The following is a 20,869-nucleotide window of genomic DNA, read 5'->3' on the forward strand; positions in this document are numbered from 1 at the left end:
AGGTACTATTACATGCCATTCACAGATATGAACTAACCTTTCTTTTCAGAACTCTTTCTTTTTTCTTCAAACCATTTCCCTCTAAATCCCTCTCCATCTCGTGTGACAAAAAGAATTTCATTTCTACTTAAAGCAATATCAGAAATGAAGACTTGGCGTGGATAGGCCCATCGACACTGCTTCATAGAACTGTTGACAGATCTCCAACAAAATACCTAAGATAAAACCAAATTACAGTGGAATAGAAAGCAATATAGCATCTAAACAACCAAAAAATGAAATCAACAAATCTTATCTCAAAAAATAAGAGCTCTCAGTATGTTTCAATGTTCATTTTTCCATAGTAAAAGATATATATAAAAGCCATGATGGTGTATGTTTCAGAAAACACATCAAGCAAACATGAAGCATTAAAAATACTTCAAAGACACTTCTCTTAAGAAGTAATGTTCAGTGTTACTCATTTGGAGCAAATATATGCTACAATGTGTTACTCATTTGGAGCAAACATATGCTACAATGTTTAGCATACAATATGCTAAAGAAAAACAAAATTCTTAATGCTAAAACTTGAATGTCAGACTTAAGTGTAATATTTACAAGAAGAATGAAAACCACGCTACGAAAATCTAAACTTTACTCTCGAGGGGAACAAAAAAAAGATGTCTGCGTAACTCAAGTAAAACAAAATCTCAAGAGACAGAACAATCATCATAGAATTCAGCGGCTTCCAGTTGATTCTGCCAGCCTTAGTGCTCCTGAGAAATGGCCCAGGAGCTGCTGCTCAAGGACTGAAAACGACAGGAGACGAGGGGCTGGGCTTTCCAATCCAGCTCTATCTAGAGCAGCAAACCTTTTTTTTCATCTACACCGTAGACAGGCATTCCAAGTATGATTTCATTTGAAAAATTAATACTGCTGATCTTGAAAAGCTCAATCCCAGAATCTTAAAGCACAGAATGGTATCTGCCAAGGTCACTCAAGTAATATACACAAAATATAGACTCTACTGATTAGCTGATACCATCAGAGCTTGTCTGTCATTTTTTATAGTAAAGTTATTAATTTTACAGGAAGTAAATATCCACATGTATAAACAATCTAGATCTTACTAATGTACATGAAATATATCCCAAAGTCAAATGTTTTTAATATTCAACTTCTTAAATGCAATTCTATGCCTCTGCTTCCTTCTTTCAGTACAAATTAGATCTCTAATTCTTAAAGATAGTTCCCTAAATAAAATGATCAATCACAGATTTATGCCTATAATGTACCAGTAGGTGGAGTTTTATGATTAATTCTTCAGTTTCTAAAATTTCAATTTTTATAGCAATTTATAAAACCTCAATACACTTATTGTATGTTTTTATTTTATAAACAAAAAGCAGATAGCAATCTGTTTTTCCAGCGACAGTGTAAAACTTATTCAGTGTTTCTAATGTATAATACATATTTTTACTTGACAATTTTATCAGAGAAATGAAAATTACAACTCTATTTACTTAAATGAAAAGAGACAAGAGAGGCTTTTTTTTTTTCAGTTGCACCAGGTGGCATGCAGGATCTTAGTTCCCTGACCAGGGATCAAACCCATGCTCCCTGCACTGGGAGTGTTGAGTCTTAACCACTTGACTGCCAGGGAAGTCCCAGAGATTATATAGTGATCCAGAAATTCATTATATTTTCTATATGATAGTTATAATCTCTGTATATATAGTATTTTGTATACATTTAAGATCAAATTTGAGAGAAAATTTCCAATTACATATTTTTAACACTGCCAGCTTAGTTTTTTACTTTTTTAAAAGAGTAGTTATATACCTCATATCTAATTCAATATCATTTTTGAATACTTACTGTATATATCAAATAACTCATCAAATCCCTTACTTTTATTTTAAACACAATAAATGAATATTTTTCAATAAATGAAATTTTAAACTATAGTTTAACAAGGCAGTACTATGCAACATGAAAGGTCATACTTTCTTTGAAATACCAATTAGTATTTCAAACCAATTAGTACTGGACATCAGAAACAAGTAGGGACAAAAACATGTAGGGAAACAAAAGTCAGTAGGAATCCACTATCATAGCAACAGTTTTACATTATCAGGTCCTCTAGAGCTATCAACTGAGAACAAGATTACTAAGCTTTTGCATAAATATATACTCACCCTTCCAGCTCCATCCATTGCAAGAATGCAAATTTTTTGACCCCCATTTTCTTTCAAATGTTCAGGATCAACTTTGTATTCCATATGACCCCCAGATACAAGAACCTTTTTCAAGTTCAGTTGTCTGAATGAAAAAAGAAAAAATTATAGATTAATATGTTTGCTATAATATACAAGCTCAATTCTAAAGAAATGACTATTCAAACAATACTTTAGGGTGATTGCTGTGAAAGGTAAAGTGAGGTGATTTGACCTTAGGTGATTTGACCATTAGTCCCTCCTTTTATGAGTCTCCCCTACACAATGACCATTTCCTTCTGTGGCAAGTTTATACCTACTCAGATACACATGCTATGTATCTAAAATCCCATGTACTAACATATGTATTCTCCCCAGATTAAATTACTGGTAAGGCGAAAAAGCTCCTATGTTATCTGCATTTTTAACAGAAAAAATTTAAACCTCAAAACAAGACAGAAGTCCTTAATTTCAAATGTGGACAACTTTAAATAGATATAGCTACCATTGGTGTTGCTAATTTAATAACCCATCCACTAGCCAATTCATTACACATTTCATTATATCCACACATGTGATGCCTATGACACTGTGTGAAATCTACCTGCTACTACTCCAATGACTGTCCTCTCTTTCAAATATTTTTAAATGTTTAAAAATACTTTATTTTTATATTTTAAATAACATAATATTGTATTTTTACATTTTATTTTAAAAAATAAAATAAAAATTATTTTTAAAAAATATTTTTATATGTTTTCCTTTTCAAAATTACTATGCTGTAACAAAAGAATTTTCTTAGGCAAAACATGATGTAACATATCTATGTAACTTAGTGTTGTCAGGGTAAGTTTTATAAATGCAAAGTAAAAACAAATTCTAATAATCCACAAATCATCTCATGCTCAGAAAGATACCTACATAATCAGTTCTAAGAAACATGTTTGATCACATTTTCTTTTTTTTTTTTTTTTTTTTGTTTGAGCACATTTTCATGTTTTTATAACTGAAATATGACCTTACAATTGATAATTTTCCAATTGTTATACACTGAAAATAAGTTGTATATATCGATGGTTGACACCTTCTGTTCATAATGGTATCTGTTCATGAAGTTACCATCTCACTGACATTAGCAAAAGCACATTCTGTTGTATGTCAGTTCAAATCCCTGACTAGTTTAAAAGCTGGATAGTTACTCTCTAGAATTCCTACACACGCCTACTCCCACTAACTGAGCTATTATACCTGTTCAAAGATCTATTTCTCTACTTGTATTTATTACTACACTTATAATGAAATATGTAAACCAACAAAATAGTCTGAGAACACTTTCTATAAAAGAATACTTTAAAATGACACAAAAAATATGACAAGCAAAAAAATTAGTCAGATACAGATTAACCAACTATATAAAATACTGAAAATGTATGAAAAATACAGGATTCTGCCCTTAACTTACTTATAATTCTTTTTAAGCACTTGCTCCTTAAGTCACTCAAAATGAAATAATGAATAATACATTACAAATATGGTTTATGCACAAAAGAACTCCAGCTAACTGACTCATCTATACTTAAACCTTACGCTTTATAATTCCCTGCTTTAACGGACTTTTTGATTAGACAGCCAACTACTTATTTACCACATGTTACTATAATATGTTATCAGATAACTGGCTATACAAAAATATGAAAATACACCAATTAGGTATAAATATTTGGACTGAGTAGAGGGTACAGAATATGATTAACAATGTAAAGATGACTGTGTCACAAACCAAGAACTATGATTAATCTAGCTCTGTGCACCTGAAGCATAAAGAAGGGAAACTTACAGGTCATATTTAACCATGTATTATCATAATTCAGAAATATTCTTTACAACCCTACAAAGAACTTTTACATATATTTACTGAACATTTGCCAAAAGATTAAGATTATCATCTTAGGCAAAAACTCTTGACTTTCCCACCATTCAATGTACCCATTTGACACTTCAGAGAATAACACAGAGCTGAAACTCAGATATTTGCCGGAAGAGTTGAATTATTAAAGTATGTTTCTTTCACAGAAATATACATACTTAGAAGCCAGCTTCTTGCATTGATAGTCTGCAAGTAAGTAAATATCTCCTTTTGTGGTAACACAGACAGTAGCCCCATCACTAGCAGCAACCAAAGACAGAGTAATGTCCTTATGATGAAGGGCAGAGACTTGACGAGGTGCAGTTACACACTTTTCTCCATTCGGATCTAGTAAATAACCTAAAAAATTACATCAACAAATAAATCACAAAATATCCGTTTTAAGAACACAATTTACTTTTCAGATACTGTCATCCTGGATTTCTTACCCAGCTGTCCACCGTTTAGTCCCATAGTGTAAACAGCTTCTCTAGTCCACAGCACGGTATGAAACCTTCCAGCTGCTACTCCAGTGATTGTCCTTCCTTTCAGATACTTTGCCTGCATCTATTCAAAAGACAAGTGAGGCTTCAGTTGATTATGTATCTATAAACTAATGGAATTTTGCAAAAGATCCAGCAGACCAGGGTAGCCAATACAGGGCAAACTTGCTGCCAGTAACCCCTTCAAGTGCTAACGGCAGTTATCACCAATAGATCTCGGCACTAATACTGACCCCAACTCCTCTCAGAACATAAGACATTTTGGTGCAGCCGCCTTAAGTCAGCAGTTTTAACATATAAAAGCCTTACATACATCGAGTCATTAAACTTTGGTTAACAAGCAATATTCAAAACAGCCATTCTGGTTCTTACTAGAAAACATGGTACTTTTACATTTGACATATCCAGAGTCTCTCAACAGTAACACTGCTGACAGTCTGAACCAGATGATTGTTGTGGGGGACTGTGTCAAGGAGGTTCGGTAGCATCCCTGGCCTCTGTCCACCAGATGTCAGTACCACTAACCCCACCTCTACCCACCCCACCCTCCACCCCCGTTGTAACAACTAAAATTGTCTCTAGACATTGCCAAATGGCTCTGGGGCACAAATCTGCCCTCACTTAAGAACACTGGATATGTCCGTAACAAGCCAGAGCTCCAGGACAGCCACACAAAGAGAATGAAAATGAGTAAAAGCTACCACTCCTAAAGAAGTCTACAAAATGATTAAATAGCTACAAATTCCACAGTTGGCTGAGGAAAAGGGATCTTCTAAGAAGTACCACAGATCGGAAACTACCTCTAATTATCTTGGAGTAATTACTATTGATTCACTAGCCATCCAGAATGCAAAAGCATTGGATTTTAAAGCTGTATTAATAAAAAATGTATATCTAATAATCATTTTAAATCCAGAGAATTAAACCAATGAAGAAATTTAATACCAGAAATGCAAAATTTTATGAGTTGAAAACACATGTGTTATAGATGATTCTGCTGCTGCTGCTAAGTCGCTTCTGTGCAACCCCATAGACGGCAGCCCACTAGCCTCCTCCGTCCCTGGGATTCTCCAGGCAAGAATACTGGAGTGGGTTGCCATTTCCTTCTCCAATAGATGATTCTAGTAATATATTAATTTAAAGCACCAGTCCTGTCCTGTGTACTAGGTCCCTGAAGTTGAGGAAAGGCCACCTTCTGCTGGTAGTTGTACAAAAGAAAAAGGGACAAGAGAACACAGAATAGTGGCTTTCAGGCTTATATTCCCTCAAATAAACTTGCCAGGTGTGATTTCTATGCAGAGACAGATTGACCATGAAGCCATAACCTTAAGCTTCTGGGTACCTCAACTGCATGGCCCATTTTTTACTTATAAAATTTTTTTTTTAAGGAGGGCCTCAAAATTAAGCTTCAAACCCCAAATATCTGGATCCCCCTCTGCAAAATATCTGGATCCCCCTCTGCAAAATATCTGGATCCCCCTCTGCTTGTCACCACTTGTAAGTTGAATCAAAGGCACTTTGCTGCCTAATATCCCAAGTGCTTTCTTTCTCACTCCAAACAAATTTTAATTTGTACTATGCTCAATTTCTCCCGTGAAAAATAAGATATATACCATTTAAGAAACATATACCATTGACTATAGGTAAAATAAGTTGCTCTTATCAACACCTTCTATCCTTTTGTCCATGTAGGTTTTATGGCAATGGTCACATTATTGTTTAAAAAAGAGAAGTTTACCTGTCTGGGTACATTACAACTGGAAGGTGGAGGAATGAGTCCTAATTGGTGAAAAATATTTAGACCAAATGTATAAACACATCCATCTTCAGTTAATACAACAGTATGATCCTTAGCAGCTGCTACTTGAGAACAATTATGACCACTCAGTCCTTCCACAAGCCTAGGGACCTACAAAATAAAATTAACTTTGGTATATTACATTAACCACTTATATAAAATATACAAATAGAATCTGAGAACATTACATCCCAAATGACATGACTGCTATATGGCTGTATCAATCATAGGCAAACTCTACAATTCAACAAGGAGGGGGATGAATTTAATAGGACACAGACATTGCTTTATAAATAAAATACAAAATCCCAATGAGAGATTTTAATAAAACAATTGGATTCGATAAATGATTCTGAGCCCTTATCATGTATCATACATCAAGTGCAAATTTGTTTGGTTTGAACAAAGGGCGCTCTTTAACCAAAGTATTCACTCATGGAGTGAAGCAATAAATAAAAATACAGGAATCAACACAGCCCTTCAATGAATACCAAACGATATTATATTCCTTTAAAGTCATCTGTTCTGGGTTCAAATCTTAATCCAGCCATTTACCAGCTGCTGCTGCTACTAAGTTGCTTCAGTCGTGTCCGACTCTGTGAGACCCCATAGACGGCAGCCCACCAGGCTCCCCCATCCCTGGGATTCTCCAGGCAAGAACACTGGAGTGGGTTGCCATTTCCTTCTCCAATGCATGAAAGTGAAAAGTGAAAGTGAAGTTGCTCAGTCATGTCTGACTCTTCGCAACCCCATGGACTGCAGCCTACCAGGCTCCTCCGTCCATGGGATTTTCCAGGCAAGAGTACTGGAGTGGGGTGCCATTGCCTTCTCATTCAGCAGCTATTTGATCTCAAAAAAATCTCTTCTCTCATTTTCTTCATCTGAACACTAAATAATAATAGTATTTTGGATGATAATAAGATCAATAGAAGGAGTAAATGAGTTGGTAAGCGCAAAACAACCATCTCTGGCTCAGAGTAAACAACTGATAAATGAGTACTATTATTACTACTGGCATTATGTATAAAATGAGGATAATAAGGCTATAACTTCACAAGGCTGTTTAAGGCTTAAATCAAGGTAGCAATACTAAATGGAAAGCATAAACAATGCCTAGCACATAATATACCCTTCAAATAACAGAAGCAATTATCATAGCGCTCTCTCCTTTTTAAAGACCTCTTAATCGATGAATATGACAGCAGTCCCCTCAAAAAAAAAAAAAACACCTTAGTTAAAAGTAAGGTATTTTTCTGAATGTAATGATTATTAGGTTTTCCCTGGAATTAGCACTAAGTTTCAGTAGCTGACTCAATTTTGTGATTATATAATGAAAATATTGGCTCAATTTTTAGACCACAAATACCTTAATGAGAAGTTAAAAATGAATAAATCCTGGACTACAACAGAAAAAATCTTTTACAATTAGTAAACTCCTTTTAAAATTTCAACTATGGAAATATTTTAAAGCTTATTTATATACTATATCTCCAGATTCAATACTTGCTATAAGAAAAAAATTTTTGATGCTTTAGAATTTTACTTATTTAAATCTTTATTTTAAACACAATATACCAGGAAAGTAACTGATCTTTTAAAATCAATTATCATTGATATACTATTGGGATACAATTGGTATACTATTTTCTTCTTTCAGTTAGTTTAAAAAAAGAAATTTAGTTAAGTGAAGCTTCTAATCTATCAAATTTTACCAAAGTTACCTAAACTGTATAGTGACATTTCAATTACCAAGCATGTCTGTTCATCTCCATGGCCTAATCGTCCTCCAGGACCATGACCACAGGTGTAAACCTGCCCTTTCTGAGACAGAAACACTGAGTGAAATTTACAAAGCACCACCTACAGGAAAACAAGAGAATATTATTAAATGTCTCTATATAAAATATCCTGTATTTCATAAAAACAAAATAACAGAATATTACTAATTGTTTAAGCTAGATAATGGGTACATCAGAATTCATTATACTATTCTCTCTACTTCATACATGTTTAAAGTTTTCTGAAATAAAAATTTAAAATATATACTGGTCTATTTTAAAACTATGTCTAAAACCACCGACATATGGGGGGAAAAAATTTAGAAGGAATTAAGCACATGTAACACAGAAGAGACTAAACAAAGGAAAATACAAAAAGTAACCAATTGTTTTCCAATTTCATAAAATCCCACACAACACGAATTGAACGGAATAAAATATGAAGCATAAAGATTACCAAATAGTGACATACTACTAAAGAAAACAGCAGAAATGCTGTTAAGAATATTTTTTTCAATATCACCTATACAGAGGGAGTGGTAGGTAAACAGTATGTCCTTTTTTATCTCTGAAGTGTTTAATATGTCTTTAATATCATTACATGGCTTTAAATAATTTATACCGATTCTCAAGCTTTTTTCAAGGCATCATCAGTACACTCATTTTACCTAAATACTATTTAAACATCCTTTATCTTTAAAAAATTTGCATTTGTATTTCTTATGCTATCCATAAATATTTCTAACTTAGGACATTAAAAAAGGATTAAGAAATTAAAAAATCCTAGAATTGTTTATAAGAATATTATAAGCTGAACTGCAAGTGCTATTTACACATACCCTTAACCACCTGACAAGTTCTGTAAATACTTTTTTATAGAACTTGTTTTTTTACAGAAAAAAGTTTATCAAAGACTCTGGGTCTTTGATTAAAGAAAAAAGTCATTTATTTAGCTGTACCACAAACATCTAGAAAGTCTAAAAATAAAATAAAAAATTGTATTCAAATTTGTACTACAAAGTTAAAATCTGTAAAGGAAATATTATTTTATGAAACTAAAAATAATACATTTTGTTCAATCCTATATTCAACATTAGAGCGCCCCTGTAATTTCCAACTTCAGCGTCCTTGGTGGCTCAGTGGCAAAGAATCTGCCTGCCAATGCAGGGTTCAATCCCTGGGTAAGAAAGTGCCCCTGGAGAAGGAATTGGCAACCCATTACAATATTCTTGTATGGCAAATCCCATGGACAGAGAGGAACCTGGCGGGCTACGGTCCACGGGGTCTCAAAAGAGTCAGACACGGCTTAACAACAACAACATCAAACAACCAATGCCAGAGTATAAGACCTTCAACTTTAAAACCTCTGAATTTAAGAGGCAACTGATCATGGATTTTCATCTTAATTATCAGGAATACATTATGCTAACAACAATAATCTCTGTCCCAAGGCAGTCAATTCATCTGGTAGGACAGAATCGGCTGTTTTTCAATGAGGAATGGAGCTATCTACATAACCAGGCACTCGGTAAATAGTGCCAAAAACTTGCTTCCTCTTTTCTTACTAAATTTACACTGCTTTCCTTCCTCTCAAACCTATCTATAGTGTTTATGTTTCAACCTTTACTTTGTGGTTAAGACAAAAAAATCCTTTACATCCTTAATTTCTTCACAAAATACTTAAGTGTCCTTGTCTTAATTGAAATGTAGCTTTGTCTTCATGTAGTTTCATCTTTAACCCTACCAAGTGGAATATGCTCAATTCTTCTATAGCACATGTGTCTTAGGATCAGAAGGTACAATCAGCCCATTTCCTGATGCCTACATGACTCCTTCCCATTCATGTAAAAATCTCTGCTCCTGAAAAATCTTACCTCACCAAATCTGACTGTATCTTGTACCAAGTCAGAAAAGGAAAACAGGAGCCTTACTAAGTGCCTCAACTCTGATCAATTATTCGTCGCTGCTGACAGGTGAACTCTGAGGACTTGTCCCAATTCACTTTAAAACAGAGAGGCGGGGAAGAGAGTGGGACTGAAGGAGGAAGGGAGAGGAAGTGTGTGCTGTGATTGATCAGCAATGTCTACCGAAAGCTTTTAAGTAGGTGAGAAAGAGCCAGCCCTGCTCTAACAGTTTCCTGCACCTTCTCTAGAGACCCTGACCCCAGGCTTAAGACTCTGGTCTGTCCCAAGTCCTTTCAGCATCCTCAATTCCTTCCAAGTCTTTGTATTAATAGATGGCTAGCCAGAATCAGGACACCTGACCTGAAGAATTGAGCATAATCCACTTGGTAGGGTTAAGGATGAAACAGTGTACACAAAGACACAGCTACACTTCAGTTAAGGCAAGGACACCGAGTACTTTGTGAAGAAATTATGGATGTAAAGGATTTTTTTTTAACCACAAAATAAGGTTGACATACAAACACTGTGGATAGGTGTGAGAGGAAGGAAAGCAGTATTCGGCACTATTTACTGAGAGCCTGGTTATGTAGACAGCCCCATTACTCCTGATGCCTCCACTGCTCCTGCACATTTGTGTAAAAACCTCTGCTCCTGAAAAACCTCCCCTCACCAAACCTGACTATATCTTGTACCAAGTCAGAAAAGGAAAGCAGGTGCCTCTCTAAGCTTCAGGACACCACCCCACTCCACTTCTCTCGTCACTCTTATCACGTGGGCTCCTATTCTTGCCCTCTCAAATTTTAATATTCTCTTGGGTTTAACTCTTCTATTACTTTTTCTAAATTGCTGATTGTGATACATTAGTGACTTCTGGTGTAAAAAACAGTGTCATACATAGCTCTAAATATGGTGGCTATATAATTTATCATCCAAATAATTGGGGGAATAAAAGAGTTATGATTACATCATGGGGAAAAAACGGAGAAAAGAACTCAGAAGACGTATTCTGAGATGTAGTTTTCAGATTTAGAAAATGAGATTTATAGCTCTAAAAATTATTAAGTAGAGGTTGTTTAGGAGTGGCAAAACTAACACTTCAGTTAAATTTAAAACTTTGAAGACTATCCAGAGTGCAACTGAAATGAAGCTCAAGAGGAAGAAACGCTGAGGCCAGATATGTATTATACACACAGAGACACACACATACAGAGCATTATAGAAAAAGATGAGTAGGTCAATAGCAGCGAAATACACTGAAGAGGGAGATAACCAGAATTATGATAGAAGGACAAAGGCAAAACCTTTACAATTATCAATTAAAATTTTACAATTACTTATATTTAACAACTCAGGTTCACTTACCTAAAACTAACAATAAATTGAGTTTGAACAACAAATTCACTTGAGAAACAATTTGAAGAACTCTAAATGGAAAAATAAAGCTAGAAAATCCAACAGAAGTTCTATCTTTAAAAAACTACTATCTGTATAATGCCTTCTAACTTCTAATGCTCCTTACACAAACGTGAACGTGTTAGACACTCAGTTGTGTCCGACTCTTTGTGACCCTGTGGATGGTAGCCTACCAGGCACCTCTGTCCATGGAATTCTCCAGGCAAGAATACTGCATAAACATCTCATAGTTTTATGATACGTTATACAGTCTAACTATCATTAAGACTAACAAAATCTTAAAAGAATTAGTAAAATACCTGCTTGATATAAATCCCACTCCTGGAAAACAGATCCACCAACTCTGGATGATGTTTGCTATTCTGGCTTCCATGACCCAGGGTGAAATTTGTATTATCTCCCCAAGTGTAGACATCTGTAGGATCTAAAATGAAAATTAGTTTTTATATTCTATCACAGTTTAAACAAGTATCAGTGTTGTTTAATTACATACTGAACTAATCAGTTTACTTCAAATATGACTCTTTACAAAACCAAACTACCATATTTAGAAAGATACTACCAAAATTTTCTTTTAAATTACCCATCTATAATTTATTATAACACTCTAGAAACAGAAATCAGAAGATCCAAATCAGCACAGGCCTGTCTCAACGAAGGCAATTTAACACATTGAACCCTTGTTTCTTTAGCAGCTAAGGTTTAACTGCCAAATGAGTAAAATGCCACCTGCCATATTCACCTAGCTTTCATGAAAATTTAAATTTTAAAATAAATTTTAAAATAAAATTTAAAACTATTTAAATGTAGAATGTCATTAAAACGTTTCATATATACAGGTTCTAAATGAAACACATGGTATTAGTTTCTATTATTACATAAACATTATTTTCCAATAGTTTGCTCTTGATAGATGCAAAATCACACTAGGCATTAGGGCAACAAAAATGAAAATGGGATAAAAATCACAGCTAATTATGATATAAATCTTCATTTTTGTTTTGGAACACTTATCAAGGTCTTCAATGGAATAATGACTGTAACTTGGAATATAGGGTCCAAGACAGAAGTAAAATGAAGACCATGTCCTTACCCAGCTTGTCACTGGTTAACATGCAGATTAACTAGTGCCCCCATCTACATCTCTTCTTCTTTTCAATCAATTTACATTCACAAAGCTCACAGGGCAAAAAAATTGAAAAGATAAGTGCCGTTACAAGAACGGACGTGTGGATAGAAGAATCACTTCCTTTCCCTTCAACCTCAAATACTGTCCTTTCTCAGTGCACATCAATCACTTTATAGTAGTTACAATTCTAGCTGCCTTTATTTGCTGTTCAGTCACAATCATGACCAACTTTGTGACCCCTGGACTGCAGCACACCAGGTTTCCCTGTCCTTCTCTATCTCCTGGAGCTTGCTCAAACTCATGTCCATGGAGTCGGTGACACCATCCAACCATTTCATCCTCTGTCGTCCCCTTCTCCTCCTGCTTTCAATCTTTCCCAACAGCAAAGTCTTTTCTAATGAGTCAGCTCCTCGCATCAGGAAGCCAAAGTACTGGAACTTCAGTGTCAGCATCAATCCTTCCAATGAATATTCAGGACTGATTTCCTTTAGGATGGACTGGTTGGATCTCCTTGCAGTCCAAGGGACTCTCAAGGGTCTTCTCCAACACCACAATTCAAAAGCATCAATTCTTCCACACTCAGCTTTCTTCATAGTCCAACTCTCACATCCATACGTGACTATTGGAAAAACCATAGCACTGTCTATACGGACCTTTGCTGGCAAAGTAATGTCTCTGCTTTTTAATACACTGTCTAAGTTGGTTATAGCTTTTCTTCCAAGGAGCAAATGTCTTTTCATTTCATGGCTGTGTTACCATCTGCAGTGATTTTGGAGCCCAAGAAAATAAACTCTGTCACTGTTTCCAGTGTTCACATCTATTTGCCATGAAGTGATGGGACCATATGTCATGATCTTAGCTTTGTGAATGTTGAGTTTTAAGCCAACTTTTTTACTCTTTCACTTTCATCAAGAGGCTCTTTAGTTCTTCACTTTCTGCCATAAGGGTGGTGCCATCTGCATATCTGAGGTTACTGATATTTCTCTCTGTAATCTTGATTCCAACTTGTGCTTCATCCAGCCTGGTATTTCACATGATGTGCTCTGCACAAAAGTTAAATAAGGAGGGTGACACTATACAGCCTTGACGTACTCCTTTCCCAATTTGGAACCAGTTCACTGTTCCATGTCCAGCTCTTACTGTTGCTTCTTGACCTGCATACAGGTTTCTCAGGAGGCAGGTAACATGGTCTGGTATTCCTATCTCTTTAAGAATTTTCCAGTTTGTTGTCATTCACATAGTCAAAAGCTTTAGCGCAGTCAATGAAGCAGAAGTGGATGTTCTTCTGGAATTGTCTTGCCTTTTCTATGAGCCAATGGATGCTGGCAATTTGATCTCTGGTTCCTCTGCCTTTTCTAAATTCAGCTTGAACATCTGGAAGTTCACATATGGTTGAAGTCTAACTTGGAGAATTTTGAGCATTACTTTGCTAGAATGTGAAATGAGTGCAATTGTGCAGTAGTTTGCACATTCTCTGGCATTGCCTTTCTTTGGAACTGGAATGTAAACTGACCTTTTCCAGTCCTGAAGCCACTGCTGAGTTTTCCAAATTTGCTTGAGTGCAGCACTTTAACAGCATCATCTTTTAAAATTTGAAGTAGCTCAGCTGGAATTCCATCACTTCCACTAGGCTCTGTTCATAGTGATACTTCCTAAGGCTCACTTGATTCTGCATTCCAAGATGTCTAGCTCTAGGTGAGTGATCATACCATCGTGATTATCTGGGCCATGAAGATCTTTTGGTATAGTTCATCTATGTATTCTTGCAACCTCTTCTTAATATCTTCTGCTTCTGTTAAGTCCATACCATTTCTGTCCTTTATTGTGCCCATCTTTGCATGAAATATTCCCTTGGTATCTCTAATTTTCTTGAAGAGATCTCTAGTCTTTCCCATTCTATTGTTTTCCTCTATTTCTTTGCACTGATCACTGAGGAAGGCTTTCCTATCTCTCCTTGCTATCCTCTGTAACTCTGCATTCAGATGGGTATCTTTCCTTTCCTCCTCTGACTTTTGCTTCTCTTCTTTTCGCAGTTATTTGTAAGGCCTCCTCAGACAGCCATTTTGCCTTTTTGCATTTCTTTTTCTTGGGGATGGTTTTGATCACCGCCTCTTGTACAGTGTCACAAACCTCCGTCCACAGTTCTTCAGGCACTCTGTCAGATCTAATCCCTTGAATCTATTTGTCACTTCCACTATGTAATTATAAGGGGTTTGACTTAGGTGATATCTGAATGACCTAGTGGTTTTCCCTACTTTCTTCAAGGCTGTGTTTTTACTCTTATACACATAAATCTAGATTGAAAAAGTATAAGATAAACCTAAGTGTTCTGAAAGAAAACCAAAGTTATCAATCTATATATATTAGAGTAAAAGTCTTTGCAGATATCCACACACAAATTTTCTCAGTTATTTTTATAACAATAAAATTTCGTTAAAATGTTCTAAACTTTACTTTAATGAAATATATTTATGGAATTTTCTTACCAGTATTTTTGAATACTACATGAGTTGGTCTATCCTTCATTACAAGATCCAAAGCTGACAAGCCTTCTTTATCTTGAATATACAGATTAACACCATGCTAAAAAAGGAAAAAATGTGCATATAGATATAGATATACATGCATATATTTTTAATTATTTACCTATAATCAGTAACATTTATATTTATCAAGTCAGATGATCAAACTATAAAGAAAATTAAAAATAAACACCTAATAACAATTATCTCCTATGCTCATAAACATTTATTTCTCATACAGAAGAAAACTAACAGAAATCAAATATCCAATTCTTGGTAGAATAAAGAAGAACCATAAAATGTAAAGAAGCAACATTTAAAACCAAAATGAAACAAAAATCTAAATGAACTAGATATGAAAGTTTTCCATGGTAATGCAGGTCAGTTATCTAGAGGGCCCTAACTCTGAGAGTGTGTGTGTATGTACATACACAATTCTTTTTTTTTTTTTTGTATTTAAAGAACCAAATTCCACATCCAGATAAAGGGTATAAAGATTTCTACACAATGGCAAACAATAGTTTTTACTTTTTGTATGTTTATTTTTTCAGATTTACTGTATATAATGTGATCACCTATGCTCCATCTTTTTGACTTAAATTCTGTTATATCTATTACTGACATGAAGACAATTATATTTTTTATTTCTATTTGTGTGATTTATGTCTTTCCACTTAAAATTTTCTACGTGAAATTTCAGAGCATTGTCTTATCACTTCAAGTTAGACTGTGTCTTAAAACTCACGGCTGAGGGCACAGGTTTAAACCCTGGTTGGGGAACTAAGATCCCATAAGATGTGTGGTGTGGCCATAAATAAATGTGAAAGCATGCATTTGTGTATTTTAAGAACAAACTTAATCTATAGTTTTATATCTCCAGAATTTAAACATGAAACAGAACATTTTCCATCCCATTTATTTAAGGTAGTTAGTACACCCTATCCTTAGTACATACTTACTGTCTTTTAAAATATAATGAGAGGAGAGGAGAAAGTGCAATGTTCAATTCATAGTACTATTACATTACAGCTTCCTAAATACAAAATGTACTCCTTTTCAAAAACAACTTAGTACTTGTTGACAGTTTAATAAGGCATTCAACAACCACTTTTTAATCTAAGTTTCTTTTTGTTGGGATGTATCATGTGTTTGGCTGTGCCAGCTCTTCGTGGCTGTGCTCAGGCTTCCCCAGCGGCAGGGAGCAGGGCCCCTCTGTCCCGGGCACGAGCCGCACTGTGGCGGCTCCTCCTGCGGCCCCGCAGGGCCTCTCGGCGCGTGGCCTTCAGCGGTGGCGGCTCGCAGGCTCAGCAGCTGTAGTGCGTGGCTTAGTCGCTCCGGGGCACGTGGGATATTCTCAGAGCAGGGATCATACCCATGACTTCTGCACTGGTGGGTAGATTCTTAACCATTTAACACAGGGAAGCCCTTTTAACTCTTTTAACTGATGTGAGTGATCACTGCCTATCCATACACACTGGAGTTATACGTTGAGATGGAACCATGAAATTTTTAAACTTTAACCGTAATGTGTCAGAACACTGTTTTGGGTTACTTAAGAAAGGGACTCTCCTCTTATCTTGTAACAATGAATTTTAATAAACTAAAATCAATTCTTTACCACAGAGCCACCCGGGAAACCCAGTCCATGGCATTGCAAAAGAGATGGACACAACTTAGCAACTAAACAGCAATACCAATCCTAACTTCATTGTGTTCCAGAAGGTAATGACAACTGATTTCACAAGGACTGTCAATGAACAAATACTACTCAAGATAGTGAGCTAACAAATAAAACAAAATTCAGAAGTGATCTTTTAATAAGATCTTAATAAATTTTAAAATGTACATTGCCTATTTTCTAAGTTAGATATAATAAATCCACATAGAAAGACCTGATTTTGACCTTTATAAGAGTAAAAAAGGGCTGATTCCAGGGCAGTGTTCCAAATTATGAATTTGACAAACAGGATCCCAGAAACTTAGATCCCTGCAGATTTTACTTTACCAGTTTTATAAATTCATCCTAAACTTTACTGGACCCTATTTGTATCTTCTTAAGTAGCCCCAACTTCAAAAGGACTAGGAACTTTTTTTTTTGCCTTTGGAGTTCCCTAGATATGGTGGTCTCTGATGCTTTTTTAATATGCTCACTTTAAACTCTAAAGGTAGAGGACCAGTGTGTAGTCTATCTCATTTATTTAAAGATCAAGTCTTTACATAGCCCCCAAAGAGAAGATAAATTCACCAGCTTACTAAATAGCATCTAAGCATAACAACAACAACAAAAAAGCATTCTTTTTTTTTTTTCATTACAATATCTCTAGCACTGAGATCACTGCCTAATACACATCAGGCACTAAAGAAAAATTTCTGTTCCAAATACTTGACAAATAGGTTATCATTTAGTCCACACAATCTTATGATTCAGCTAGTTCTTCCATAAGAAGTTTCTGCTGAGGGTTTTCATCTTTGGCAAATGGGAACTGACAGCATGGCTGTATATTTATTGTACAATTTTAGCACTTAATTTTAAAATTTCATACTATGAAGTTTTTTATCAAATGTAATTCATTTAAAATGTGTTTTTCTGTATAGTCTCTTGACAACAAACACCTCTATCATTGCAGCCCTTCCAATTAAAGAATTAAAAGGGGAAAGGAAAGAAGTCTGGACTAAACAAATGCAGATGGATTACAGAACATGGGAGTACTCAGTGAAAGAAAGGAGTTTCTATGGGATATTTTATCAGTGGGAAGCATCCATGTTGATGTCTATCACTGATCAGAAGGACTCTTGATGAAAATCAGAGTCAAGCCAAGAGCAAAGTGGCCCAAGGCACCATTTCCTGGCCTCTTCTAGCCAAGGCAGCAAGGATGACTGAGGATTTCTAAAGGGAAATGAAACCCAAAGGCAGGGAAGGTCCAAAATTCATACCAGGACCTATTTCAAGCTGAAGACCCAAATCCTCACACCTGAATGGCAAACCCTAGGAAAGCAGAAAACCGAAGGACATTCTCAAGCTTGTAAGGGCTGGCAGTCATCCAATTTTCCAGCAGAAACTAAAGAGAAAGGGCAAAAGTAGAGCTGATAGATGCTTTAACTCTTATTAACCTAACTTTTCCTACAAAAGAGTTTATAATAAGGGAATTAAACTGATACCCAAAGGTTTTAGATAAAATAGGAATTAATAGTACTATTAATACTTAAGAAAAGTTTTTCTTCACTGAAACTCCCTGGGGAAAAACAAATGAGGATGGTACTATCATTATCTTCTTTTTTATAGATGAAACTGAGGTTCAAGATTCAGTAACTCATCCAAGACGACTTGGTAAGTAGTACACCTAGATAGTTTAGCTCCAAAAAGGATATTTTGCCATTAATATATACTGAAAATCATTTTGATCAGTAAATGTTACTACCTAAAGACCACTATGCAAACAATTGTTTTGAAGTCAAAAATAAAATATAAGCTCCCTAATGTCTTACAGTGTGACCACAAGTTCCTTGAGGACAGGAACTGCTTTGTTCTTCTCTGGTCCTCCACAAACACGACTGAATGTCTGTACAAAAATAAACTGTGCAGTTTAAAACTCATGATTTCTGACAGTTTTTAACTTGCATTTATTAATAAAATGATACTAGGCTATATCTCAAAACATTATTTGTCTAACCAGTACAACAAGACTAGATTTAATCTGCTTCATGGGAACTTTAAAATAAACTGATTCTGGGAAATCCCATGGACAGAGGAGCCTGGCGGGCTACAGTCCATGGAGTTGCAAACAGTCAGACACTACTGAGTAACTAACACTTTTTGGGCTTCCCAGGTGATGCTAGTGGTAAAGAACCTACCTGCCAATGCAGGAGATGCCAGAGACATGAGTTCAATCCCTGGGTTGGGAAGATTTCCTGGAGGAGGAAATGGCAACCCACTCCAGTATTCTTGCCTGGAGAATCCCACGGACAAAGGAGCCTGGTATGCTATAGCCCACAGGGTCGCAAAGAGTCGGACATGACTGAAGCGCCCTAGCACGCATGCAAAACTGATTCTGATTATTAATTTTTCAAACAACTATAAAAACTTTGCCTTCTCATACTGTTTACGGACAGCAAGGAGGTCAAACCAGTCAATCCTAAAGGAAATAAACCCTGAATATCCAACGAAAGGCCTGATGCTGAAGCCCCAATACTTTGGCCACCTGATGCAAAGAGCCAACTCACTGGAAAAGACCCTGATGCTGGGAAAGACTGAGGGCAGGAGGAGGAGGCTGCAGGAGACAAGACGGTTAGAGAGCATCACTGACCCAATGGACACGAATTTGAGCAAATTCTGGGAGATACTGAAGGACAGGGAAGCCTGTTGTGCTGCAGTCCAAGGGGTCACAAAGAGTTGGACATGACTCAGTGACTGAACAAAAACAATAAAAACTTAATCCCTAGCCAAACAAGAAATGAACACACTACTCAAATCAGAGTCCTTATATGATTTCAATAACTAGTGCCCTTTTAAAGTAGCTAATAATATAGTTATAGAAAAGGAAACCATACTTCTTAAAAATACTGAAAGACATACAGTACTGTGTAAATGACAAAATGTCTGGGATTTACTTTAAAATAACATGGGGTGGAGAAAGTCAGTGGAGACATATTAAATATGTAACACAAAATTGGCCCATAGTTTACATTTTAAATTTTAGTATATGTTTAGAATTTCACATCATAAAAGGTTTAAATTAAAAGGATAATTCTAAAAATGGTTACAATAGTAAAAGATATCAAGTTCTTATCAATTGATAAGAACACCAATTTCTTCGTGGAGATTAAGAAAAACACCTGCCAGACCGAAAAGTTTTAAAAAAACAAATGACACTCACCTTCAGTAGAGACCAAACACAATCAATATGTCCATAAAAAATGCTTCTATGCAAAGCTGTCCATCCTGACTCCTTGTCTTTCACCAAGGGATCCACTCCTTTCTCGATAAGCCAATCTAACACTCCTTTTTTTCCACAGGAGGAAACAAGGTGGAGGGCATTCCGGCCAAAGGCATCCTTGATGGTTGCAGCATTGTAACAATGACTGGAGACAAAGGCCTTAATCTGGTTTTCACTCCCCTTCGTCACCACAGAAAGGACATCCAGAGCATGCGTCAGGGATCGACACTTTGATGTGCAGTCAGGGATGGAAGAATTCATCCTAATTGTTTTTATGCAGCTTCCTTCTTCAGAATAGTCAGATAATTTAAAAAAATGAAAAAGCCAGGCCACAAAGGTGCTATTCAGAAAGACTGGTAGAGAATAAACGGCCTGCTTAGGGTTATAATTTAAATCCTCCTGGTAACAGTATAAAACTATATAGATTTGTACAATGTATTTTGGCATTTAAATCAAAAATTTATAAATAGCTCTATAAAGTTTATATCAAATACAAGTTCTTTCTTTAAAAAAGAAAACTTTCCACAGTTTATAAATTATTCCTGGAGTCAAGCACCAAGGGGGAGTGAGGAGGGGAACTCCCCCTCCACACTGTCTGATCCTTTTAAATATCCATAATTGCAAGGGTGACCTGTAAGAGAAGGAGAAACAAAGTAAAAAATACAGAATCTCTCTCTTACTCAAGTATTTTACAATACAATTACCCCCTATTGAAGTGCCCCTGATTCCTACTTTCAAAAGCAAGCAAGCAAATCAATGGCAGGATCTGACTTTTGTTGTTCCT

The 20,869-nt window shown here is 35.7% G+C and overlaps 1 protein-coding gene across 2 annotated transcripts in view; it reads right to left on the reverse strand.

Moving 5' to 3' along the window:
* The window catches only part of IBTK (inhibitor of Bruton tyrosine kinase), a 93,257-nt gene that overhangs the window by 60,402 nt on the left and 11,986 nt on the right, over positions 1-20,869 (reverse strand). For both annotated transcript variants that reach the window (XM_061131854.1, XM_061131853.1), the window contains exons 2-10: positions 20,026-20,716; positions 15,116-15,212; positions 11,800-11,924; positions 8,155-8,265; positions 6,346-6,516; positions 4,554-4,671; positions 4,284-4,464; positions 2,181-2,304; positions 38-215 (exon numbers count right to left, since the gene is read on the reverse strand). In XM_061131854.1, coding sequence (XP_060987837.1) covers positions 38-215; positions 2,181-2,304; positions 4,284-4,464; positions 4,554-4,671; positions 6,346-6,516; positions 8,155-8,265; positions 11,800-11,924; positions 15,116-15,212; positions 20,026-20,532 — 1,612 coding nt within the window. In that variant the 5' untranslated portion in view covers positions 20,533-20,716. The remainder of the gene's footprint in view (positions 1-37; positions 216-2,180; positions 2,305-4,283; positions 4,465-4,553; positions 4,672-6,345; positions 6,517-8,154; positions 8,266-11,799; positions 11,925-15,115; positions 15,213-20,025; positions 20,717-20,869) is intronic.

The sequence above is a fragment of the Dama dama genome, chromosome 28 (genome assembly GCF_033118175.1).
Source record: "Dama dama isolate Ldn47 chromosome 28, ASM3311817v1, whole genome shotgun sequence".
Taxonomy (NCBI): Eukaryota; Metazoa; Chordata; class Mammalia; order Artiodactyla; family Cervidae; genus Dama; species Dama dama.